Source organism: Giraffa tippelskirchi, chromosome 13, assembly GCF_054371585.1.
Source record: "Giraffa tippelskirchi isolate mGirTip1 chromosome 13, T2T-mGirTip1v1.2.pri, whole genome shotgun sequence".
NCBI classification, from domain to species: Eukaryota; Metazoa; Chordata; class Mammalia; order Artiodactyla; family Giraffidae; genus Giraffa; species Giraffa tippelskirchi.
The window spans coordinates 118,209,727-118,236,523 of record NC_137287.1 but is presented as its reverse complement, the minus strand read 5'-3'; the positions used below and the strand labels follow the sequence as shown (position 1 = coordinate 118,236,523).

At 42.9% G+C, this 26,797-nt stretch overlaps 1 protein-coding gene across 9 annotated transcripts in view; it reads right to left on the bottom strand.

Annotated features, from left to right (window-relative positions):
* ARFGEF2 (ARF guanine nucleotide exchange factor 2) overlaps nucleotides 1-26,797 on the bottom strand; it is a 78,548-nt gene that overhangs the window by 1,111 nt on the left and 50,640 nt on the right. For 6 of the 9 annotated variants that reach the window (XM_081556835.1, XM_081556838.1, XM_081556836.1 and 3 more), the window contains 16 exons: nucleotides 25,594-25,693; nucleotides 23,495-23,535; nucleotides 23,224-23,393; nucleotides 19,856-20,007; nucleotides 17,856-18,028; nucleotides 15,468-15,628; nucleotides 13,726-13,856; nucleotides 13,465-13,594; nucleotides 12,102-12,237; nucleotides 11,519-11,657; nucleotides 11,356-11,410; nucleotides 9,683-9,797; nucleotides 6,959-7,089; nucleotides 3,856-4,024; nucleotides 2,585-2,723; nucleotides 20-137 (listed from right to left, as the gene is read on the bottom strand). In XM_081556835.1, coding sequence (XP_081412961.1) covers nucleotides 20-137; nucleotides 2,585-2,723; nucleotides 3,856-4,024; nucleotides 6,959-7,089; nucleotides 9,683-9,797; nucleotides 11,356-11,410; nucleotides 11,519-11,657; nucleotides 12,102-12,237; nucleotides 13,465-13,594; nucleotides 13,726-13,856; nucleotides 15,468-15,628; nucleotides 17,856-18,028; nucleotides 19,856-20,007; nucleotides 23,224-23,393; nucleotides 23,495-23,535; nucleotides 25,594-25,693 — 2,060 coding nt within the window. Of the gene's footprint in view, nucleotides 1-19; nucleotides 138-2,584; nucleotides 2,724-3,855; nucleotides 4,025-6,958; nucleotides 7,090-9,682; nucleotides 9,798-11,355; nucleotides 11,411-11,518; nucleotides 11,658-12,101; nucleotides 12,279-13,338; nucleotides 13,595-13,725; nucleotides 13,857-15,467; nucleotides 15,629-17,855; nucleotides 18,029-19,855; nucleotides 20,008-23,223; nucleotides 23,394-23,494; nucleotides 23,536-25,593; nucleotides 25,694-26,797 lie in introns of all 9 variants that reach the window. The other 3 variants (XM_081556833.1, XM_081556834.1, XR_014073101.1) reach the window with 2 other exon arrangements.

Sequence of the window (26,797 nt, the reverse complement as noted above, 5' to 3'; positions counted from 1 at the left end):
AGACATTACTTGTTTATACCTTTTCGTCGTTTATTTTGAGGGTTTTCGTTAGAAGTAACAATAGGAGGCTTGTCCAGGCTTCCCGATGGCTTTCAGAATTCACCGTGATGAAATAGGCCAGGGCCTCGGAGCACACACTAGAAGAACCAGGGGAGGGGGTGCGTGTCAGACAGAAGAGGAACATCATGCATTTCACTGGAGCGGAGAACTCTTTCATCTTTTTTTTAGACTTTTTATTTTGTATTGGAGTATAACTGATTAACAATACTGTGGTATTAACAGTTTCAGGTGGACAGCAAAGGGACTCAGCCATACATATACATGTATCCATTCTCCCCCAAAGTCCCCTCCCATCCAGGCTGCTGCATAACACTGAGCAGAGTCCCCGGTGCTGTACAGCAGGTCCTTGCTGGTGATCCATTTTAAATACAGCAGAGTGTACACGTCAATCCCCAACTCCCTAACGATCCCTTTCCCCCATCCTCCCCATCGGCAACCACAAAGAGAACTCTCTAATCTTGCAGTGAGTATCTAACAAGCAGCTGTTCTGGCTGTGCCATCTTGAGCAAATCCCTGAGCGTCAGTTTGCTTAGCTATACATTGGGAATCAACAACTGTACCAAGCTCAAGGGGCTGCTGTGAGGATGAAATTAAGCAGGGACATTCACCGTAAGGCCAGTGCCGGGCCGGTGGCTGGGGCTCGGTCAGGCAGGGTTACAACCAGCACGAGAGCCTGTTACCCACAGTTACCCACGAACCCCCAGTATCTTCTCACGTCACACACAACAGCTAGTTTTTAAAACATGCTGTGTTAAAAACTGAACATTTATGTATGTCCTTTAGAGAAACTCTATGAGACTATGTAGGTAGTTCTCTTTTGGACTTGATGTTAAGTTGAAAGGAGCTGCTAGCGTCCCCTTTAATTAATGAATTCATTTTTCAGTTTATGACTTGTCATATACTCTCTTTGTAAGATGACTGAAAAGGGCAAAAAAATCACTGAAGAGAAAAAAAACTCCCACAATCCCATCACTGTAAGGAACGTGTGTGTGCGCGATGTCACTTCAGTTGTGTCCGACTCTCTGCGAACCCACTGATTGTAGCCCGCCAGGCTCCTCTGTCCATGGGATTCTCCAGGCAAGAACGGTGGAGTGGGTTGCCATGCCCTCCTCCAGGGGATCTTCCCCAACCAGGGATGGAACCTGCGTCTCCTGCATGGCAGGTGGATTCTTTACCACTGAGTCACTCGGGAAGCCCATTCTAAGGGACACATGACAGTATTCTGGCATATTTCCTTCCAGCTTTTCTTGGTGATTTTTAAAAAGCAATGCTGAAATGTTACAAGTATATATGGTTTTACATCCTGCTTTTTTCTGTGGTGAAACCTGGGTTATGAGCATGTTTCCACATCAAGGAAGATTTTATTTTAATTATTTTTATTTTTTGGCCACACTGTGTGGCATACAGGATCTTAGTTCCCTGACCAGGGAGCAAATCTGCGCCCTCTGCATCAGAAGCTTAGAGTCTTATCTGCGCTGGACTGCCAGAGAAGTCCCAGAAAATCACTATTATTTTTTTCTGGAAAATTATTTTTTAAACACTTCATTTGCAAAATTTCATTTATTTATTTTTTGGCTGTGCCATGCGGCTTGCGACATCTCGGTTCCCTGACCAAGGATTTAACCCAGGCCACGGCAGTGAAAGCCTGCAATCCTAACCGCTAGGCCACCAGGGAATTCCCCCAAACTTCATTTTTAAAGGCTGCCTAATATTCTATACATTACGGTATACAATACCTATACACAGCTGAGCTGCTTTAAATTTTTTCTCTTTATAAGTAAATCTGCAGTGAATGTTCTGTGTGACAATCGTGATTCCCTAACAGTGGAATTACAGAGTCAAAGAAAGATGGAATTCTTTAAGGCTCTTGAGATACATATATACATATATATACACATATCTATGTCAAATGCCCTGTGATTTCTAGGAAGACCCAGTGGTGCAGGAAGACTGTGTGTCTTATCACACGGTTGTCAGCACTCCATGTTAATGTTTTCAAATCTTAAAGGAGTGTAAAGAGGCGTAGACACAGCATCTTGCTCACAGTTGCCCAAGAAACTGGGTGGCAAAGATCTACTTCTCTGCAGAGGGCTCTCTCCATGGCATCCACTGCCTGCCCACTGCTGCATTTCTGCACAAAGTAAGTGCATCCTGGTACCCACGTGATTCTAGTATGTTTCTCTTGGGAAGCAGGAATGGTGGGATGTTGGAGCGGACAGTGCTCTAGAGGGGACCTAGCCAGGACTAGGGCCTGCTGACTCTGAGCTCAGGGCACTTTCCCCTGCTGAGGTTTCTGTGCTTTAAGAAATGATACATGGAAGAAGTGAGGCCCTGTCCTCTTTAAGGCATTAAGAAAACTGGAATAGAAGAGTCACCCAACAGAAAGAAAAAACAAAAAGGAAAACGGTTTCTAGGGCAGTCAACATGTAGGTATTTTCTTCCTACTCTTTTCAAATCACAGTACTGTTGTAAAGCATTTGGTGTATTACAGATAAGAAATCTAATCAGAAATAATTCTTCTAACCTTAAAAGTCGCTGCTGAATTTCTTCCCAGGAATCCCTGCGGTTCTCATCAACATACATTCGAAACAGGATCCTCAAACAGCAGGCCAGGCTGCTGGTTTCTTGCTTTAGAAGATTGGGTTTAGACTTGCCCTTAAAACCTAGGGATCAGATAGTCATGTAAATTGTGCATGCTCCCAGGGTAATGCTGAGAAATCATGTGGGAACCTAATGTAGTTACTTTAGGAAATACTGAACCATCTCACATTTAAAAAAATAAAATTACTATTTATTTGGCTGCACAGGATCTTAGTTGCAGCATGTGGGATCTAGTTCCCCGACCAGGGATGGAACCCAGACCCCCTGCACTGGGAGCATGGAGTCTTAGACACTGGACCCCCAGGGAGTCTCCATCTCACATTTTTAACACGGCTCAATTGTGATATTGAACAAAGGCAGCCCTGACGTTGCACCCTCCGTATAGGACATACTTTGCTCCTAGACACCCTGAACTGTTCTCCATTCAGACTCTGCTCACTGGTGGGTGAAGCCATTCATTTCATCTTCTCAAGTGTTATGGCTCTTTAAAATTCTAGCACGTTTCTGAGTTGCTCGATTTTTTTTTTCCACAAAGCACATATAAACAAAGCAATATCAATCAGCCACTGGGATGTGTAACCCACTCTAATAAGCAAAATCATATTACTGGCAGACATAAAACACCTAGACAGTTTAAAGCTAGAAGACAAAAATGACATTTTAAAATTATGGGCTAAAACAGGCATCTGGGGAGAAAATTAATGGTAACAATACAAAAATTATATATAGAGTACCACTTCCACATAAAGTTCACAAAATGAGACTCCTACTGTCGTCACCCCTATACACACATACACCACTCACGTCCAGGACTTATGTATTTACATATAGAGGTGGGAGAGAAAAACCCCTAAATGCCTCAGAAAATGTATCAATGCATCTGTTTCTCCTAGACTTCCACAGTTTTTATACCATCATATTTAACTTTACAATTTTAATCTAATGTAAAATTTCTTGACTTGCTAGGTTAAACTCTAAACGAATTTGTTTTTCCATCAAATCCTGAGAATCTCCTGTGTGCCAGGCAATATTCCTGGTACTGGGATGAAATTTTTCTTATTTCTCCCTCAAGAGTGAAAACACCTGTTAAGTTATTCCAGCTGTGTGTACCATACCAGGGACTTTCCAAAGGCTTTAACGGTTTAGGACGGTGACCAGGGTGACCACCTGTCTCATCTGTGTGATCTGCCTTACCTGCTCGCCACAGGACAGTCCGTTGCTCGTAATTGGAGTTGAAGGCCTTTGAGAATGAATGGGACTCCTGCAAGCAGTCCAGGAGCTTGAACAGGTGCTGGGAAGACATGTACTTGTACATGCCCTGGTCCTCCGTCTCTATGTGGATATCTGCGTCCAGCGTGTCTTGCTAGAGAGGGGAGGATAACAGAGCCGAGTAAGGAAGACAGAGTGGCTTTGGACACGTTGGTATCAGAGCTCTCCAGAAGTCCTCCTCTCTATAAGGTACATTCCTTCCTCAACAGTCTCAACGGTTTTCCATTTAGACTGCTCGCCGGCTGGTGCAAGGATACGCGGAGTCCCTGCATGATGGCAGGCTCTGCGGGCCACAGTTTCAGCTATGGCAGTACTGCCTTCACGGCGTGAACAGGAGTGTGCGTTTCTCCAATTAGTTCATTACAGATCTCATTACACGACTGCACTGTCCACTTCTTATTTTATAAAGAAAGTGGAAAATGAGAAAATCAAACTGTAGTACCTGTGACAGAAGCTGTGAGGCTCAAAACATAGTGGAAGAAATTCTGAGGCGAAGCCCACGTGGTATCTCATCTCAAGCCTCATCACGTGATCAATGAACTTTAGTAGGTTTGACAACTGTGTTTTTAAATGTGAAGGGAAAAACCATAAAAACAGGTATGGAATGCTAGAAATTTTTATTGACCATGTTGCCTGAAATGTGGGACATAATTAGGGATTTTGTATTTGTTGAGCCCTCAAGGAAAATGGACTACATCCCTCCCTATAAGCCAGAGGTTACAAAAGGGCAGAGTTCACAATACTCCTGAAATAGATCTATAAATTCAGTGTAATCTCTCAAAATTCCAGCTGACATCTTTGCAGGAATTGACAAGCTGATCCTAAAATTCATAAGTAAATGTTGTAAGTGACACAGAACAGCCAAAACAGTCTTGGAAAAAAAAAAAGAAGAAGCACAAAGCTAGAAGACTCATACTTTCCTATTTAAAAAAAAAACTACTGGAGTCAAGACAGTGTGATACTAGCATAAAGACAGACATACAGATAAATGGAACATAACTGAGAATCCAGGAATAAATCCTCAAATTTATGATCAAGAGATTTCTAGCATTGATGTCAGAATAATTCAATGGGGAAAAAATAGTCTTTATATCGAAGGGTACTGGGATAACTGAGTATTTACATGCAAAAGAATGAGGGTAGACTCCCTATCTCCAATCATATACAAAAATAAACTAAAAAAAAAAGGATCAAAGACCTAAATACAAGAGCTAAAGCTGTAAAATTCTTAAAAGAAAATGTAGGCCTAAGTCTCTGTGACCTTGAATTAGGGCAATACTTTTAGAAATAACTTTAAAAGTACAAGTAACTGGAGAAAAAACAGTAACTTGTTTTAAAAAATTAAAAACTTAAAAAAAAAAACCACAAACTTTTGTTTTTCAAAGGACACCATCAAGAAATTGAAAAGATAATGCACAATATGGTATAGATCATATATCTATGTGCTAAGAGACTAGTACCTAGAAAATACAAAAACTCTTCCAATGATAAAAAGATAAATAAAACCAGCAACACAATAATAACCACTGGTGAGGAGGTGAAGACACTAGAACCTTCACACACTGTTGGTGGGAATGGAAAATAGTCTAGCTGTTTTGGAAAACAGTCTGGCAATTCCTCAAAAAGGCAAACACAAAGCTATCATATGACCCAGCAATTCTACTTCTAGGTTTATACTCAAGAGATTTAAAAACGTTATGTGCACATTAAAACTTGCACAAAAATGTTCACAGCAGGATTATTCGTAACAGCCAGACAGTGGACACAACCCAAATGTCCATCAACTGATGAACAGATAAACAAAACGGGGAATGGGCATACAATGGAGTATTACTCAGCCATAGATAAGGATAATGGAGTAAGGATACATGCCACAACATGATGAACCTGGAAAGCACTATGTTAAGTGAAAGAAGCCGGACACAAAAGCTCACAAATTATATGACTAATATGATATGTAATCTCTGGGTTAGACAAACTCAGAGATAGAAAACAGATCAGTGGTTGCCAAGGGCTGGGGCAAGAAGGGAGTGGGGGGTGGCACTGATGGCCAGGGTGTTTCCTTCTGCAGTGATTAAAATGTTCTAGAATTAGTGGGGAAGTCTGCATAGCTTTGTGAATATACTAAAACCACTGAACTGTATACTTAAATAATATAAATGCAAACCAAAAAAGGACAGCCTTTGTATTGAATCTATCCCAATTATAGTATTTAATAAACATGAGATTTCCATTTTTCAGGGGGGTGGTCTGCTGCACAGCCTCTGAGATCTTAGTTCCCTGACCAGGGATTGAACCTGCACCCTCCATGTGAAAGCGCCAAGTCCTAACCACTGGACCGCCAGGAACATCCCCCCAAATCTTGATTTCCGACTCCTCTTGAAAAACGAAGACTGTCACAGCTTCACCCACCTGACAGCAACTGGCCCCTGGAGCTGGGAGGTGGTGGGGCTCGAGCTCAGCGGTCTCCCACTGTCCCCACAAGCCTGCCGCCCCTACTCACAGCATCTCCCAGGCCATGAAGCACTTAGGTCTGCAACCTGTGGTGGAAGGTTACTGTCCCACTTTTGGACACTGAGCTCTGTTTCCAAGCATACTATATATATAAAGAGTTGCATATACAAAACAAAAAGGTATACTTTCTGAAGGAAAAATTGGGACCTTTAGCCACATAACTTTTCCTTCTCAGTCAGTTATGGGTTAACTGTGTATCAATGATAAGGAACAGTCCTTATGATTAACAGCACTTTTTCTGAAGCACCAAGGCAAGGGGTGGAACCTCAGCAGGGGAATGCTGGTAAACTGGCTCTCTGGGGCAAAAAAAAGCACGGCTGACTTGTAGTGCTTGGTGATTTCTGTGGGGTACACACTCCCATTACAGCCAATATTAAGTGACCAGTACCCTTGTCACTGAACACAGGGCTGGGGGGAATGAGCATGAGGGGCTCTGGTGGCCCACCCAAGGTGGCTCCAGCACATGACCGCACCCGGGCAACCTCCCCACCGACAACTCCAGGCCCGCCCTCACCTGGGCAGCAACCATATGCTCCGCGTCTTCCTTCTTGCTCGTCGCAGGGTAGAACACGATGTTGTCAATGGTCTGTATCAATTCCAACTGGACCACACACTTGATGAGGAGGCTGGCAAACAGTTTCTGATCTATATTAGATGACAAAGATTAACCCTAATGATGATTCAGCCAGTACTGAGTTCACTGAGCTCTTTCCGTGTGCCAGCACAGATCTTGATGCTGCGGCATAACCATGAGTAAGCTGCACAAAAACCCCTGCCCCCCCCATGGCAGAGATGGACAGTAAACAAGCTATTTAAGTATAAGATGTAGTGTGTCACACAATGAGGACATAAGGTGGGGTTGCGAGCTGGTCAGAAAAGGTTCTCTGAAAATGTGCTTTCTAAGCAAACACCTGAAGAGGTGAAGGGGGTCAGTGACGCAGGTCCCATGTTTCTCCAGCACGTTTCTCTGCTGCCCAAAGGGTCACTTCTACAGACCAGCTCTGGACTATGCTCTGTCTAAGAGGCTACAGGTTCCTGTGGTAGCTGGCCTTGCCAAAGGGCTGAATCTCAGTCATGAGGGTCGGGGGAAGGGGTGCAGCTCATATGAATTCTTAGCTCCTGGATCGCTGGATGAAGCAGCCACTGCCCACATTTTCTGCTTCCATATTCCTCAGAATCTTCTGCCTCTTTCAGTGGCTAGCTCTCTTTGATCAGTACATAATTCTTTGTGGAGAATTTTCCCTGCGTAGATTATTGGTGTGGTTTCTGCCTATGGACCAGACTCTGACTAATGTCTCATCTTCTTAATCCCTGGGCACTGGGACAGCCCATGGCTGATTTGACTCCAGTTCAAGTAGAGCTTCCTTTTCAACTTACTGTTAAGGAACCAGAATGCTGAAAGTATTAGATAAACATTAACAGGGGGTTGGGTCATCTTCAAGCTTTTGAAAGTGGCTATGAAATTATACATATAAAAATTCTCCACACAGAATTAGTTTTAAGTTAAAAAATATACAGTGGAATTGCAACAGATGTACAGTTAACTTACATTTACTCAATAACACCACCACCTTGGACCAAAGATAAAAAGAAAGAAAGAAAACAATGCAAGTGTGTAAAGGACTGTGCCTGCTGCTCTATGCACTGAGCTCATGCCTAAAAAGGAGGCTGAGATGGGAAACTGGGAGAAACCAAGTTCTGTTCCCTGGAGAAAGGGCAGGGTCTCGAGTCCCAGGCATCTCTCAGAATATAAGTATCTTGCTGTACCCGGCGGTTCCACTGAAAGAAATGTCCACTTGTTCCTTTATCTGGGGCTGATGAGGACTCAGCTCATCCTTTGCCTGGACCCTGGAGACACCCTGGCTGTGCCACTGAGATGGAGGAGTGGCCTGCAGTCTCCAAGATGGTGCCTCTTGAATGAATTCCGAGGGTGGTTCTTTTCTAGCCTTCAAAAGATAATGGTGACCACATAGGGCTTTGTCTAACGCGCTGCCTCAGAAGTTCATGCCAATGTGGACACCTACAGACTGGTGTGTTGAGAAGAGGCTGAAACCACTATGAAGAAAAATGTCAACCACAACTTTAAAAAAAGACCAGACTACCAGAAATGGTTCAGTTTCTCAGTCAAAAGTGTCTGAATCCTGACTCTACCACATATTAGCAAGTCACGTCATCTAAGACCTAATTCACTCAAATGTAAAATGGCACCCGCTCAAACGGCAAGGGTAAGAATCCCGTGAGACTATACACACATGGGACACCCAGCGCCCGGCTCACAGCAACTGGAAAACCTGTTTTTTTAAATGACAGACAGGAAAACACACCATAAGCAACATTAACGGATAAATCAGTAGAAGTAATTTGAAACTTACATCCAGCAAAGGGATCTCTACCACAAAGAGCCCCCTCAAAACAATAAAAAGACCCACAGTCAGTACAATATGAGCAAAGATTACGAACAGATAGCTCACAGAAGAGAAAATGGAAGTGGTTCTTAAACACAGCAAAAACTGCTCAGTTTCACTCATAATTAATTAAAAAACTGCATATTAAGACTACTCAAAAGATACCAAGTATCACCTAGGTGTTTTCAAAGATCATGTTAATAGGTGTAACCTTAATAGGCAGCAACCTGGAATTATCTATCAAAACAGCAAAGGCACTTCTCTTTGAACCTAGCAATTCTGTTTCTGGGGATTTACTGTACAGATAAACTCACAAATAACACATGTATTATGTGATTCAATGCAGTATTGTTTATAACAGAAAAAGACTAGGAATAACATAAATATCCACTGGTAGGAACCCAATTAAGCAAATAATAGCACATCTACAGTGTGGGGCAACATACAAGAGTATAAAAGAGTGTGAGAGCACTTCAGGTACTGATTTTGAATGATCTCTAAGTTGCATTAAGAGACAAAGAACAATGAACGGTATTCCATAATGTCTATAAAAATGAGTGGAAGATAATTCATATATAAATATAGACACACATTATATGCTTGTGTAGATGGATATGCATTTGCTTACATATAAGTCTCTAGAAAGGACTATAAGCAACTGGTGGCACTGGCTGCCACAGGGGAGAGGACCTGTAGACTGAGGCCCGGGGTGGGAGGAAGGCTCACATCCTCTTTACTTTTCTGCACCTGCCGAATATTTGAATCACGTACATTGTTATCTACTTAAAATAACAAATAAATAAAAACAAAAACAGTAAGAAAAGGGGTCTTACTTGCATACGGTCTGGCTTTCCAGCCGTCATCGGTCGGGTTAGAGAGTTGGCTCTGACCCCTCTCGGAGGCATTTTTATCAATGCTGCTTAAAGACTGGTGGTCCAGATCCACATCCTGGAAGTTAACCAGAGAGAAACACAACACTCACTCCTCCGTTCACAGTTCAGGACCTGGGCAGAGATGTGCCTGGTTTTAACACTGCTGGCCCTACTTGAATGTGTAAGTGTCTTGCTGAGCTTGAAGTACAATGTAGCACTTTTCAGAGAGATTATGAATTTCAACAATTTCTTTCTCCCATTAAAATTTCATATTTTGTGATTCCAACTTAGGTGGCATTTCTCTACATACTATGATTTCATGATGAATGTGACAATTTTTAACGTGATCAAGTTCAAAAATAAATGAGTATGGCAGGCGCTTTTTTTAAAGTTGACAGCAGAAAGTTAAACAGAAAATGTTTACATACTGTGCTTTATTTTTAAATGGCTATATCCTAAAAGCCTTTCAAAATCTAATGCCTTTATAGTTATTTGGAAATAGAAGCTAGTAAGACTAAAGATTTACCCTGTAACCCACAGTATTTTAAAGGGATACTTGAATTAAAACTTCTTTATGGGGCCTTACACAAAAAATAAAAACTATTTCATTGGTGAAGAGAAAAGCATTCTAAGATTTTTTTTTGGGATACGGACCTTTTTACGTCTCTTATTAAATTTTTTATATTATTGCTTTCTGCTCTGGTTCTTTTTCTGGCCATGAGGCATATGAGATCTTAGTTTTCTGGCCAGGGACTGAACCTACACCCCCTGCACTGGAAGACAAAGTCTTAAACCACTGGGCCACCAGGGAAGTCCCAGGAAAGCACTCTTTATGTAAGAGGGCAATAAATAAGAATAATCACACCAAAGCACTATTTACAACAGTGAAAAGCCAGAACTGACATGACAGTCCAACAAGAGAAAATCCACTAAATAAATTATAATAATGTGCAGCCACAGAAGAATATATATTATATTATAATATATAATTTATATTATAATAAATTATAATAATGTGCAGCCATAATCCACTAAATAAATTATAATAATGTGCAATTATAATAATGTGCAGCTGTTCTCAAAGACTATTTAAGAATATGGATAAATGCCCACAATGGTATTAACTAATACATTATATACAAAGTGAGCCCAAGCTGCAAATGTGGGTTGCATGTGCTCAGTCACAGAAACAAAAGCTAGAAGTATTTTGTAGCTTTTACTGAGTGAAGTGACTTATTTTCTTAATACTTCTGTGTACTTTCAAAAAATATGTTAATGAATATATATAGTGTTTAGCTCTTATAGGGCTTCCCTGGTAGCTCAGGTAAAGAATCTGCCTGGAGTGCAGAGACTCGAGTTCGATCCCTGGGTCGGGAAGATTTCCTGGAGAAGGAAATGGCAACCCACTCCAGTATTCTTGCCTGGGAAATTCCATGGACAGAGAAGCCTGGCGGGCTACAGTTCATGAAATCGCAAAGAGCTGGACCCCACCAAGGGACTAACACTTTCACTCTCAGCTCTTATAACCTTCTTTACTCACTTCCCATCAGAAAAGCCTAAACTCCTTAGGCTGCTCAACTTTTTACTATGATATGTGATCACAGAAAAGACAACTGAAAAAAAAAAAATCCTACCAAATGTTTTTCTGCTGGATCGTCCTCCATTCCTACAGGTCTCCATGTCAGCAGACTTCAGGGAATGCAAGAGAAGGAAAATAATCAATGTGAAGGGCAGCCTGGAGCTTTAAAACAACTACTGAAGACAGAAACAAACAGCAGTAATCACATTAACACTTACACGTGGGGGATGGTTGTTTTGAAGATATCCAGCATACAACTGCAAGTTTCATCCCAGACGTTAGGACTGAATTTCTCTCCATTGGATATTACTAAGTTTTCTAAGCAATTTGTACCTGATCGAGCCAACTGCTCATTATCTGCAAAATAAAACATCTATCATTAAACTTCAAACGCTGTTCTGACTCCAACCTGATCACTGATGCTGCATATTGTGATGTGGGGAGACAATGCAACTGGTAGGCTAGTGGGCTTCTAATTAACGAAGCACTGCTAGGGACGGTATTAAAGCTTTTAGCATTTAAGTAGGCTGTAAAGAGGTAAAATTATTTTTTACACTTTATTGTTAGGAATGGAAGAAGGTCAACATTTTGGTACTTAAATTAATTGGCTCCTTGTATGAGAAATGCTTTATAAACTGACTTGGTGGAGAAATTGTTTCTATGTTCTAACTTAATTAAAAATACTCGTTTTCACCAATTATAAATGCACTCTTCAGCCTTCACGCTTCTATATGTTGAAAAAATTAATCTCTCACTAAAGACTATGTCAAGAAAAATAATGCCTAGCTACACGAAGAGTACCTTGTTTTACACACCACTGCAACTGTGCAAATACATCAGAAAGAAGAACTTCATTCAAAGCTTCATAGAACTGGGTAAATACATCACAAATAGCATAAAGTGCATGATTGCAAGTTGTTGTCATCCACTCGGATTTCTGGAAAAAAAATTAAAAGATAACATTTAAAAGCCACTCTCCTTGTGGTAAGATGAGAATTCTCACATATCACTGGCAAAATATTCTGAAATGAAATTTGGCAATAGGGATCAACTGTCTTAAACATGTCCACATCCACTCATGCAGTAACACTACTTCCAGGAATGAATCCTGAAGAGATAAAGATCTGTGGCTGAAGGTTTATGAATAAAGATGTTTACCACACAGGTATTTATCCACTGTAAACACAGACATAAACTAATGCTCGGTAATGTGGCAATTACGTTGAGAACACGCATATGACAGAATTTAAACAGTCATTCAAAGTGATACTTCTGGGAAGTCCCTGAAGGTCCAGTGGTTACAACTCTGCTTCATTGCTGGGGCCCAGGTTCAATCCCTGGTCGAACCAAGATCCTGCAAGCTGTGTGGCACGGCCAAAACAAAAAACAAAACCCCCCCAAAATGATACATCCAAAAATTTTAGTTATGTTAAATACACCTTACACAAAAATGTAAATATTAAAAATGATGTTGGATAGATAGGTTTTTCCAAAGATATTCAAATGGCCAACACGACAAGGCACTCAAAATCACTCATCATCAGAGAAATGCAAACCAAAATCACAATGAGATAACACCTCGGGCCTATCAGAATGGCCATCATCAAAAAGACAAGCGATAACAGATGCCTGAGAGGATGTGAAGAAAAGGGAACTCTTGGGCATTATTGATGGAAATACAGATTGGTGCAGCCACTATGGAAAACAGTATGGAGGTTCCTCAAAAAATTAATAATAGAACTACCACATGATTCAACAAATTCTACTTTGGGGTATACACCTGAAGGAAATGAAAACATGATGCTGAAGAAACATATGCAACCCCACATTTTCCCAACTGCTCAGAAGCTGGTATGAACCCAACAGGAAGAGGACCGCGAGGCGCCTGCTGCACCGGTGGGTTCCGTGCTCAAGGGCCTAGTGGGCACACAGTGCAGATGTATTCCCCCTCACTCGTCCCCAGGTGGGAAGTTTCTCAGCACTACTTGATGACTGGGAGAAGAGGGCCAGGAAGGGTGCTTTCCTTTTCAAAACACACCCGAAACAGCTCGCTGTGTGAGACTTCTGTGGGCTGTGGATGCTGACGACACAACCCTGGACACAGACGAGGGCCAGAGCAGCTCTTCTCCCATCTCCCCGGGCCAGCGCTTTGGTCATCACCCACCTCCGACTGCTGCTCGGGGAGTTTCATGTTGTCAAAAATCCTGAACACGATTCTGAACAGGTCCTGCCACCAGTGCTTTTCAAAGGTGTGGCCATAGCTCTTCATGATCTCGAACATGACCGTGAGCCCTCTGGGGAAACAAAGCCAGGCGCGGAGGAGGGGGTGGGTGGGGGAAGAGGGCAGGGCTGGGGGAGGTGGGGACTGAGATCTGGGCAGCGAAGGGGGGAGGGGCGCCAGGGAGGGGAGCCGGGATGCAGTTACCTGGTCCGGACATCTAGCTTGCATCTATTAATGATGCAGGAGAGCTCAAAGAGTATGGGGAACCAGCCTCGGACCCAGACTCTGTCACCAGGAGCCACGTTCATGTCGTCGCTTGTATATTCTTGCAGCACCTACAATGAGACTGTCCCTCAGAGGCGGACCCAGCAGGTGAAAGGAAGGAGCCAAAACAAAACTATAAGAAGATGAAAGCCCCTCGTTTCTCCTCCTAAAAAGCTCAGTTCAGCAAGGGTCTGTTGGGGAATCCTGCAGAGAAAGAGACGCACATACGCCGTTTCCAAATGCACATACGCAGTTTCTCCCTATGGACCTATGGACCCTTGTGAGTTTGAGAGTAAGTTGAGTGAGGCAGATCACAAGAATCCTGGCGGCAGGTGTTACATTAAGAAAAGCGATAAAGTTTAAATGGTGATAGTAAAATATCCAGGATGATTCGGCATCTCAGACTGTTCCCAAAGGTTACTACAAAAGGAGAAGGGGGCAGCAGAGGATGAGATGGTTAAGATAGCATCACTGATTCAATGGTCATAAATTTGAGCAAATTCTGGTCGATAGTGGTGGACAGATGAGCCTGGCATGCTTGCAGTCCATGAGGCTGCAAAGAGTCAGACACGACTCGCCAAGTGAACAACTATAATTATATTACTTAAAATAGGAGCGGCAGCAGCTACTATTGACTAGGCACTTGCTATAGGCCGGGAGCTGTAAAGGTGTTTTACACGAATTAACAATTCTCACAATTCCCTGAAGCAGGTAGAAATCATGGTCCCGCTTTGTAGATGAGTTAACCGAGGCACTAAGACCCAAAGTCAAGTGTGTAGGCACTGGCCGTCTTTACACAGTCCAGAGGTGAAGCCCTACTTGCTGCCCTGTCTCTGGGATCCTCAGCCCTCTGATCCTCAACCACTCTTGAAGAAGCATGCTCTGCTGCAATGGAGTTTCTTTATCAACTCTGGTTATTTAACATTAGGCGATCTGTCTCTGTGCTTCACTTACTGCCCCTGCATAATGGGAATATAATTACCCCTCCTATAGGCCTGATGTGGGGCTTAAAGGAGTCTACACACAGAACGTGGCTAGAATGCTGCCTGACATGTACTGAGTACTCAATCAACACTGGCTCTCATCGACATCTCATCTTATTGAGCTGTTGCCGGGACCAGATGTATCATCTCGGGGGCGTGCACTTCTGTAAAGAATGCTTAAAAAGAGATCCGTATAGGCCATCAGTTTAGTCGTGCTTGTTTTCACCCAACTGCAGTATTTTGAAGCTGTCAGCTGAACCACTTTAGGAAAGTGGGATGTAACAGAAAAACCCTCAGCATTTTTGGGAGAAAACCAAAGGCGATCTCTAAATGTGATTTCTTGGCTATATCACAGTGGCATAATGTCATTTCCTAAAAGAGAGGTTTGGTTTCTCTCAAATACAATGTCTAGCTTCTTCAGCTTTGCCAAAATTCACAGCTAAACTATTATCTTCTGAAAAAACAATCTGTAGGATACTATATAAAAGTTCAGCCTAAAGAAAATACTTTCATACATACAAAATACCCAGAAAGGTAAAACCCCTGCAATGGCAGTATGTGGAAATAAACATCTAGTTTAGGGCAAGCACACATTTGTAAGAGAGCAGCTGGAAAAGCTCTTTCCCAGGAGAGCACGAGTTTTTGCCCACGCCTCCCTCCCCGCCATGGCTCAAACGAGCGAGAAGAGGAACAGTGTACCCGTGGCCTCTCGGAGACGTATTTCCCACAGAAGCGGATGAGCCGGATGGCTTCCATGCTCGTGTCAGGGAAAGCAGCATTGCAGGCAAACTCAGATAAGCACTTCACAGCATCTTGAAAGGAATCGATGGCTGCAGGGAAATGGTGCTGGAAAATGGTTGCTGGGGAAACAAAGGCACATTTTTAATAAGACCAGGATTTAGAAACGAGGATTAAACACACACCCACACTCACACAGGAGATGATCGCTGCAGTGAACATCTAAGGAAAGCATGTCAGTGTCTCTGGAAGACAGGGTTTCTCATGAAATTACTCAGGAACGAATGCACTGAGTACAACGAGGGGCGACCACACTGCCCCCTGAGCTCAAGCAACGAGGCCCAACTGTTCGTCCCTTCAGTGGACACTTACTGAGAGCCAACCACATGCAAAGTGTGTAAAGCAACTATACTGCAATAAAAATTAATAAAATATAAAATTATGGATAAGATGGGAAATAAAAACCCCACAAAGTGTGGTTGTAGGCCCCGGGGACAGAGATAAGCAACCGAATTTCCCGCCTTTGCTCCAACGGATAAGATGGACAATAATCACCTAAATCAGTAGACACGTGAAATAATCCCAGGTGGGGTGGTGCTGGGTGAGGGGACAGAAGACAGGAAAGGCCGGTGGTGGGGGAAGGACTCTGGGAAGAGCTCGTTTCTGAGATGCGGCCCCAAGGAAGTGAGAGAGGACAGCCAAGAGAAGACCAAGCTTCACCAGGATGACCAGCTGTGCATTTTAGGATGGAGTCAGCAGAAGTGTGAGAGATATATGAATGTGGATGCACGTGGGGTTGGCCCAGAGGGTCTGCCTGACGGAAGCTGAAGAGAGGGAAGCGCTGGCCCCGGTTCTGTGACCCTGAGCACATCCCTTCATTCCCTGGCTGCTTCCGCCCTAAGATCACATCTAGTGCTACCTTGCTGGGACCTTGTGAGGACAAAGTGAGCCAGGGTAGGTCAGTGAGCCAAAGCTGACAGGCAGTTTAGAAATCGAGGGTTTTCAAAATCTTACAAATACCACCTAAGAATATGAGTGACAAGAATTAAAAAAAAGTTAAAAGACCTCAAAAAAATCAAAGCTGACCCAATGTCTTACGATGTCCACAAACAGCAAGGCCCAGGACTGTGGTCAGTGCAGGGACACGGCGCCAGTTCTGGGCCGGACTGCAGGTGGCAATCTTCCGCCACCACCTCCCGGCTGTGTGACCTCAGACAAGCTGTCCTGCCTCACTTTCCTGTGTCTGTTTCCTCTTCAGTAAAACAGGGGGAAAGACTGGTATCCATATCAGTGGGTTCAAACCACCCCAGACCAAAACTATCCCGGAAAAAAAATTTCAGGAAGTTCCAAAATGCAAAACTTGAATTTGCTGCATGCAGGCAACTAGGTACATAGCCTTATGTTGTATCATGTATTATGAGTAACCTACACATGATTTAAAGTACACAGGAGGATGCACAATGGGTATATGCTATTCCATCTTAGGGACTTGAGCATCCATGGATTTGGTACCTGAGGAGGGTCCTGGAACCAGTTTCTGACAGATATGAAGGGACGACTGTGTAGTCAGTTCTTGTTACTCATGGTACTTGTGTTCTACAAAGTTTCTGGGAGCAATACATTAGCAAATGCTGAACCATCGCTCCTAGGGGAAATGGAGTTAGGTTCCTATGAACCCGTGCTCACGATCCTTTCATCAACCTATCAACACACAAACTTGCTTTGTGTGTATTCCTGTCTAAAGACAATTTACTCAGAATATTTTGTTGGCTCACTGATACTGAACTTGCAGCCAACAGCAACGTAGCTCATGCCTGAGCGAAGCTAAGCTAAGACATGTATTTTCTCCATCAAGTACCACACAGACGTCCTGCCCTTAGGAACACTGGCCAGCACATCAGCACTGTGCTATGGACTAGTTTAAAAGGTGAAGTCACAAACTAAGACAAAGATGCCAAAAACATGGCAGTCCACAGAAAGGATACTTCGGAGGCCTCGCTCAGGCTCGGCTGGGAACACGCACCCTTGGTGACAAGTGTTTTGCTGCTGTGGGTTCACGTCAGCAAACGACCACCAAAGGGCCAGCAATGTTGCTTCTGGGGTGACATATAAATTTTAGTGAGTACGTGAACTCACAAACGGAGAATCTGTGAATAATGAGGGTCGACTGTGTTTCCTTTCATGGTTAAGCACATGTCAAGAGCCCAGCATACCATGTGACACGTGAGTACATCACAGTGTGGCTGAAACAAGGAAGCCCCTTTTGGGAGTAAACTAGACGGGAAATAAGTGGTCACCCTCCTAGACTTGCATGTGGGGCGTCAGTCAGGAGGGAACGGAGACACTCACTGACGATGTGGCCCGTGGTCTGGAAGGCCAGCTCCACGATGTTCCCGTCGTGATCCGAGGCCGCCTGGTGGAACACGGCGAAGATGTTCTTCCAGCCTGAGCGGATGTTGGCCGCCTGGGAGTTCACCATCTGGGCGATGCAGCGGATTACCATGTCCCGGATGGTTGGAGACCTGAGGAAGGACGGGTAGCCATGTCATCTGTACTTTGGACAGTGGAAAGATAAATGAATACAGCTCAATCCATAAAAGCAGTACTTAAAAAAAAAAAATTTTTTTTTAAAGCATGTAGTAATCTACATTCATTAAAAAGAAAAAAATTAGAGACAAAAAGAAAAAAATAATAGGACAGTCAATGAGGCAGTTAGTTGCCTAGTCAGCGGTCATCCTCCTATCTCCTTAACAACAGAAGTCTGATTTCACCTGGGCAGCCACATGCTTGATCTCAGGTAACCAACATAAATAGTCTAAGCAATGTGACAATCTTGTGTCATGTGCCAGATCCTCAATTTCCCAGTCTCCCTTGCAGCTAGGGGAGCCATGTGATCTGACCAATTAGATGTAAGAGAAAAATCTATGTCCATGGGAGGGGAGGGGCTTCTGGGAAGGTTCTGTTTTTGTCTTAAAAGGAATACACTTGTGAGCCACTGCCCTTTTTCCTCTTGTTCCCATTCTGATGGTGGGCTCTATCCCTTGAAATTACTCCCACTGTGAACACGCCATGACATCTACAGCTGAAGTCTCCATCCAGCAAACATGAAACAATAAGCTCAAGGAAGAAAAGTCCCCTGTTTTAGGTCAAACAAAGGGACAGAAAGAACCTGGTTCCTTGGTCACAATTTGGGCTATGGGACCAATGCTGGGACTGTCTGCCTCTGACTTGTTAAGCAAACAGTCCATAGCCTTGTGGTCAATTTTCCTGGCCCCAAACATTTAGAGTAACAGACTCATAATTCTTCCATCCAGAGATAACCATTCCTAAAAGTGTATATCCTCTTAGATTTTTGGGCAGAGATATTTGTGTATGCCAAATACACACACCTGGATGGGAATGTACATATGTAACTTAAGACGAATATTATAAATTATTACAAAACAAAACCTGAAGACAGAAGAAATAGTCCATTTCCTGAAGCAGATGCAAGATCAACATGATGTTCCCTGGATATTCACAGCAGATTAGAATGTACGTCTTTTAACACACCTCAGCTGACTGCCCCATATAAGAGTGCTCCCCTTACCTTGACACTGTTTTTCAGAGTGGTTATCACCGCTGACTAAACATTTTGGGTTTATTTATCTATCTCACTGGAATATAAACAGGGATTAAAAAATTTTTATTATGGAAAATTTCATTTACATAAAAGAGAAGATGGGGTAATAAACACACACAGGTCCATCACTTAGCTGCAATGATCATCAAATCAGGGCCAAACAAATCAGGAACTTTTGACTGTTTTCTGTATCATTGTATGGCTGGCAGCAAGAATAGAATGTAGCGGATAGCAGGCTTCAGAAAATACAGGCCGAGTGAATGAATGAACAGAGTGACTACTTCAGAAGAAAAGCTGCCCTGACCTCTCTTATCACCTCCCTGGGGCATAAATGCTGGGTCAGACAATTCCTCACCCTGTTCAAGGATACTTTGGCAGTGGCCCTTTCTCTGAACTCCCTTGGCACCAGCCCAGGTAAGGACGCATGACGTATTTCTACGAGCTGCAGTGTGTGATCTGCTCTCTGTGGAAGGTGATGAAGAGATCTCAGTGGGCTTGACTTAGAGACAATAGGTGTGAATCACAGACCGCTCATTTTATCTGCTTCCATCAACAAGAGAGGAAAAAAGACCAACTGTGTGGTTATTTCATCACAAAAGTGAGTGAGCTCCACAAGGACAGAGACTTCATCTGTCTACTACCTGGTACAAGGTACTCAGACAGTTTGTTAAGAGACCTTTTTAGACTTCAGCAGGGGTCTAAGGGTCTTCCAGAATAACGCACATACCTGTTTTTCTTCATAATATGCTCAAAAGGCCTCAGAAAATCTTTCTGGAAACGGAAGTTGGCTAATTCTCCCTTCTCAAGGAACTTCATGGAGAGTTGCCTTAATGAGTCAACAGCAAAGATAGCCACATCCTCATTGGGGTTACAGCCAACCTAAGCAGGAACAGAAGAGGTGAAATAGGCACAGTGGAACAAGTGTGGATGTGGGTTTCTGAACCTCAAACATGCCAGCCTGCCTTCAAAATAAATGATCTGGGAAAACTCACCTCAGGAGGAAGAAAAAGGTCTTTCTTGGCTACTACCTGTACAATTTAAAGTTTCACAACAAAATACATTAAACATGCTTTTAAAATATGCTCACTTTGTGTTTGTGTCACGTTTTGATAATTCATACACTATTTCAGATCTTTTCATTATTATTAAATTTGCTACGTTGATCTGTGATCAGTGATCTTTGATGTTACTATTTGCAAAAAGATTACAACTTGCTGAAGGCTCAGGTGATGGTTTACATTTTTTAGCAATAAACTATTTTCAAATTAAGCTATGTACATTTTTTTTATTATTATACACTTAATAGACTACTGTATAGAGTAAGCATAACTTGTTTGAAAGTGTTAAGTCGCTCAGTCATGTCCGACTCTTTGCAACCCCATGGACTGTAGCTCGCCAGGTTCCTGTCCATAGAATTCTCCAGGTGAGAATACTGGAGTGGGTAGCCATTCCTTTCTCCAGGGGATCTTTCAACCCAGGGACTGAACCAAGGTCTCCTGCATTGCAGAAAGATTTTTTACCATCTGAGCCACCAACCAAAAAGTTCATATGACTCACTTTACTGTGGTATTCGCTTTACTGCTTTGGTCTGGAACTGAACCTGCAGTTATCTCTGAGGTTAGCCTGTATATCAAATGGATTAAAAAAATAATTAGCTTTAATGAGGGTCTGGTTGAGGGTTGCTGATGGTCAAAGGTGCTGTTAACTGTAACATTTTAAAGTGTTCATGTAATGCTGATGTAATTAGAGACTAGTAAGAATATTGTTATTCCCTGGCTAAAAATCCCTGGCAGCTTCATGAATACACTCTACACTTACTGTGCCCTAGTCTGGAAGAAGAAAAACATGTGACTGTCCCAATTACTGGGGGGATCCCGAGAGCTCTACTCCACCACTCACTTCTTCAAACTCACAGGCTTCTCACGTGCTCTGGCTCCCATGGGAACATCCTTCTGAGGTGGTGGAAAGAGTGATGAGCCCCAGGCTGAGCAACTGAGCATGGCACAACCTTGCACTTCACAGCACTGATGAGATGGAACGGGCATATGTAATGCGGCTGACAACCATGAGATGTCTAATTACTACCTGCCAGCTTAGATCTCAAGCATGTCATAGGCTTGGACAAGAATACAAGGTGCTGCTGCTGCTGCTGCTAAGTCGCTTCAGTCGTGTCCGACTCTGTGCGACCCCACAGACGGAAGCCCACCAGGCTCCCCTGTCCCTGGGATTCTCCAGGCAAGAATACTGGAGTGGGTTGCCATTTCCTTCTCCAATGCATGAAAGTGAAAAGTGAAAGTGAAGTCGCTCAGTCGTGTCCGACTCCTAGCGACCCCATGGACTGCAGCCTACCAGGCTCCTCCGTCCATGGGACTTTCCAGGCAAGAGTACTGGAGTGGGGTGCCATTGCCTTCTCCAATACAAGGTGCAGTCATGCTAATGATTCACATTTTCTCTCTCAAACAAGTTCCTATCAATGATGTCCACTAGGAATTTACTTACCCAGAATGGTGGGAAAGATGGGTGCTGACTGGTTTGATGACTTTAGGTGACAATGTTACCCTTCACTCAACAAACATTTACTCTGGGTCATCAACAGGCTCTTGTGGCTCCCTCCTCACTGAGGGTTCAGAAGGTCACCTCCAGAGAGGCTGGACACACTGCAATGCCTGAACCTTTACCATCAGCTATTTTATCATGAGACCTTCCCAGGTGGCTCAGTAGTAAAGAATCTGTCTGCCAATGCAGGAAATGTGAGTTCAATCCCTGGGTCGGGAAGATCCCCTGGAAAAGGAAATGGCAAACCACTCCAGTATTCTTGCCTGGGAAACCCCAAGGATAGAGGAGCCTGGCAGGCTACAGTCTGTGGGGTCACAAAAGAACCGGATATGACTTAGTGGCTAAACAATTTTATCACAGAATGCAAGTGAGCTCCATGAGGGCAGGGACCTCATCTGCCTACTACTTGGTACAAGGTACTCAGCTAGTTTGGGGAACAGGTGGTGTGCTCAGAAGCACCTCACTCAGAGCTGATAAGGAAGCAAAGTAACAAAGAACTCTGACTAGCTGACGGGCCAAGTCAGAAACAAGACTGCATGTGACAGTGCCTCCTTCCAGAAATGGGGTCCCATGGCTGCCCGGGACAGCCAACAGTGCCCGCCTCTTGCCGGTCTGCATTTAGTGACGTCACACTGAGAGCTCTCCCTCGACCACTGTGCAGTCTTTACACCACAGAAATCGGCAAACACCACAAATGGTTCACCACTGCTCAACTGTTTGTTCTAAATCTCAATGGCAGATTACTTCTTCTTCTGATTTTCTTCTATTCATTGCAGAGAGAACAGTTCTCTTTTGGATAAGCTGTCTTTTATTAACACTATTTCTAAGCATCTGTGTTACAACTCTTTATCCCCAGGCCTGAGAAAATTGTTTCAAAATCACAAAATGTGTTTTGGTAGGAAACAGTATTATTAAGCCGTTAGTTTTCCCTTAAAAAGCAAATGACATTACAGATACATACATTTATGTACATAATATATATTCTGACTTCATTTGTTCAGTATACACATGCATGTGTCTGTATGTATATAATGAAACCTCTCGTGGAGAGCAATCTGGCTGTCTCTCTGTAGTTTTCAGTTTAGAACACAGAAGTCTCTGGCTTGTTTCTGATGTAAGTAAATGCTAGTTTCCTCAAAAAGATTTCAGATGAGAGGTGGTGATGGAAGTCAGAATACAAGAAGCAGTGACATTTATAATGCAACTATAAAGAACGTAACTTAATCTTTGGTCATTCAGAAGGCGCTTCAGGGTTTTGCAATGTTTTCAAGCACCAATATGTTTGTCCAGTGATTATAATGATTTTTATGGTGTGAGCCTACATCCTAAATGTGGGATATTTAAGTATTTTATACACAAATGGATTTTTAACTCATTCCCCATAAGTTCTATCCATATGTAAGTATGCTATCAGCTGTTCTTGACTCCACAGGGAAAGTGAATTTTGGCACCTAAACACTCAATCGCTTGTGTTTTGGATTTAGTCCCCTGCCTGTTTTTTGGACATCAACAGAGTGGTTGTTGAATCTAAAGAGTTACCTTATTGAAGTGATCTCCGATCACATGCCATATTCGGGACCACTGCAGTCGAATCCGATTCATGTTGTAGTAAGAGATCTCCACGATCTTCTGCAAGCTGAACATGCGGGGATGGTGGGGGGAAGCCAGCTCGTCCATGGACACGGCACACAGCCAGCGGACAAAGTCAACTACAGGCCAGATCCAACAACACAAGCGAGGCCGCGTTAGTAATGGTCAGACAGTTATAACAGGAAGCTCTGCAGTTATCACAGGTGAGTCAAATACTTACCTATTGCATTTCCATCCAGCCTGGTAGAGCCAGTAAAAATTCTAAGAAGAAAATTCCAGATACAATAAAATAAAAATTAGATTTGGAAGATGAAGGTTCAATTTCAAACACTCAGAAAAGGCAAAAAGGAAACATTTCAGGTTTGGCACTTCCACTAAAATAAATTATGAGGCATCAGAGGTATAGAACTGGTCAACGAGGTGCGTTGAAAGCAGAAATGCTTATACTGGCAGGAAGAGAAAAGCAACATCAAAAGGAGGGGGGAAAGTCAAAATATGATAATGTGGAATATGGTATTCCACGGCTGTGGGAATGCAGACTGAGGACCTTTAAAAAGCTGTTCCTCCATAAGAGCAACCAAAAAACTGACAAAAATTTAATAAATTTTTCAGATCTGACCTCTGGAAATTACCAAAAGCTTGGGACAATGTTTATTCAAGAAAAATGGCTGAATCTTTAGACAGCATACAGTTAGATCATGTTTACTTTAATCCATCCTGCCAATCTCTCTTTAGATTCAGACATGAATAGGCTGAAGGTAAAAGTATGAAAAAAATACCACATGCAAACAATTAACAAAAAGAAAACAAGAGTAGCCGTACTGATATCAGACAATACAGACTTAAAACTGGAATCATTACTAGAGACAAAGAATATTTTACAATGATAAGTGATTTAATCTGTGAAGACAATCTAGTAACTGTAAATATACACGTGTTTAACAACAGAGGGGTTTCTCTGGTGGCTCAGTGGTAAAGAATCGTCCTGCAGTGCAAGAGACATGGTTTGATCCCTAGTCCGGAAAGATCTCCCAGAGAAGGAAGTGACGACCGACTCCAGTATTCTTGTCAGGAGAACCCCACGGACAGAGGGAGTCCATGGGGTCTCAAAGAGTTGGACAAGACTTAGCAACCAACAACAGAGCCCCAAAATCATGAGGCAAAAAAGATATAATTGAAAGGGGAAAATAATACAATTCAAACAATGTCCAGAATCAGCAGATCTACACAGGCAGGAAGTGTACTAGTGGTTACAGGAACTGGGGAGTGGCTCCTAAAAAATGTGGGGCTTCTTTATGGGGTGATGAAAAAGCTCTGAAATTAGATGGCTGCACAGCTCTGCATATACTAGAAACCACTGACTGTATGTACATTTTAGAAGGATGAGTCTTAGACTGTAGGAATCACGTCTCAATTTAAGCAACGTAACAGCACACAGAAAGGTGCTCGACAGGCTGCTGTGCACTGTCTGCCCAGAGACGGGAAAGAAACGTGCAGTCAGTAGTGGGACAGACGTTTTGTTCTATCAGCCCAAACCTAAGAGGAAAAAGTGGGGAAAACTCAACAGAAGTGCGTCGCAGACAGTATTTCTATTGGAGAGAAGGAGAAAAGCAACAGGAGCAAGATGATCAAAACATGTTGACAAAGAGTTTAAAATACTAAGAAAGTTGTTCTGACAACACTACAAATGATGTCATAAATTCTGCACTGCTATTATCTGAAATTATTTACATTTAATGTATATGATCATTCAATGGCAATTTTCAGGAGTCTGTTGACTTTGAAGAGAATTCCTATTTTAAGCCCTAGTATGGAAATGGCAACCCACTCCAGTGTTCTCGCTTGGGAAATCCCATGGACAGGGGAGCCCGGCGGGCTACAGGCCAGGTGGTTGCAAGAGAGCCGGACACCACCTAGCAACCAAACAACGACATAATGAGTATCTTTAAATGAGAATATCTGTATTTCTCTTGGATGTTTAGGTCAAGTTTTAAGTAAACAGAAACAACTGAAAGGTTGTGAGGAAAAAGAAAGGAAATGTCAACTTGGCCAACTCTCACTTATAGGTAGGCTTTAAATCCAACACTTTTTTCGAATTTTTTAAAAAGTAACCTCTAAACTAAGGAAATTTAAAACATTTAAAACTAAGGTAATCAGTAGCTGTGGGCCACGTGTGCTGCTTTTACTCTTTCTCAGTTTGAGTGATCTGGGGTGACAACACAACAGTCAAACAAATTAGGGATCCTTCACACCCAGCAACTATACAGAAGGTGCCAAGGCACTGGGTGGTCCAACTTCATTGGAGGACAAATTCATTACCTGTCTACAGCCACCACCACACTCTGAGAGCTGGTCTCGCCGACTGATTCCTGGAAGCTGGCCATCTGTCTCTTGTCCACTCCACCGCTCACCAAATTACCTGAAACCCAGCGCACAAAAGCAACAGTGCTTCTGAAACAGTCAAGTAAAGAGAACCAAGTATCCTGTGACATCAACGTGCACAGACAAGCGACTGTGAGATTGGTTTGCAAGAGAAAAAAAAAAAAACCCTCCAATGATGGCAGAATAAAATTAACTCAGGTTTTGGCATTTTTGCATTTAGAATACATTCTTATACAAGTTCTCTCTCTTCCTTTACCATCCATCTCCCTGTCATAACAGTCTTCTATATTTTTTATAGTATTAAATGTCTATGTTTAGGAAAACAAGTTCAAGTTGACTGATACTAACTCAGAGCTCCTAGAACATGTAACGGTTTAAAACTGCTGAAGCTCTGAGGCGTTCTCCAGGGTTCACTTCAGTCATCCTTACGTACACTGCGAGAAGAAGGTGCTGTTACCCTTCCCCCGTGTTTGGAGTCTGTACTTTTAACTGAACTACTCCAACCAGTGTTACGTGGGACCCAGGAGTCTGCTCTCTGCATCAAATGGCCTGGGTTTGAAACCTACCTCTGCTACTTCCTCCAAAGGGCACCTTGTTCATAACACTTCACCCCTCTGTGCCTCACTTATATCATTTACAAAATGGGGATAGTAGCCTCAATCTCACTGAGTTGTTACAAGGATTAAATGAATTTAAATATACAAACTTAGTGCTTAGAACGTGGCCTGGCATGTCTGCCCTTTTTCACTGTTATTGTTATATCACTGACAAGAGAGTCTCTCATTTCAATGTATTACCAGAAATAATCCTACTTTCACAAGAATACCTATTAATATAAGCCTCCCAAATGAATAGGGAAAAGAGGTTGAATCTATTTGAAATCTAAAGATATGCACACCCACTCCTCAAACACCAGATGGCTTCCCACCCCCCAATATACTTATATGCATAGAAAGAAAAGTAATGCACCCTGCTGATGCCGGTAAAATTAGCATTTACTCGACAGTTTAATCACAACTGAGAGAGCTGAGGCAGCACTTCCACTCCGTTAACAGACATGCTGTCAGCTGGCACGTAAGACACAGGCGATCTATGGTCCTGATGAAACAAGGGCTTCGTGCCAGTTAACTGGTGAATCGGG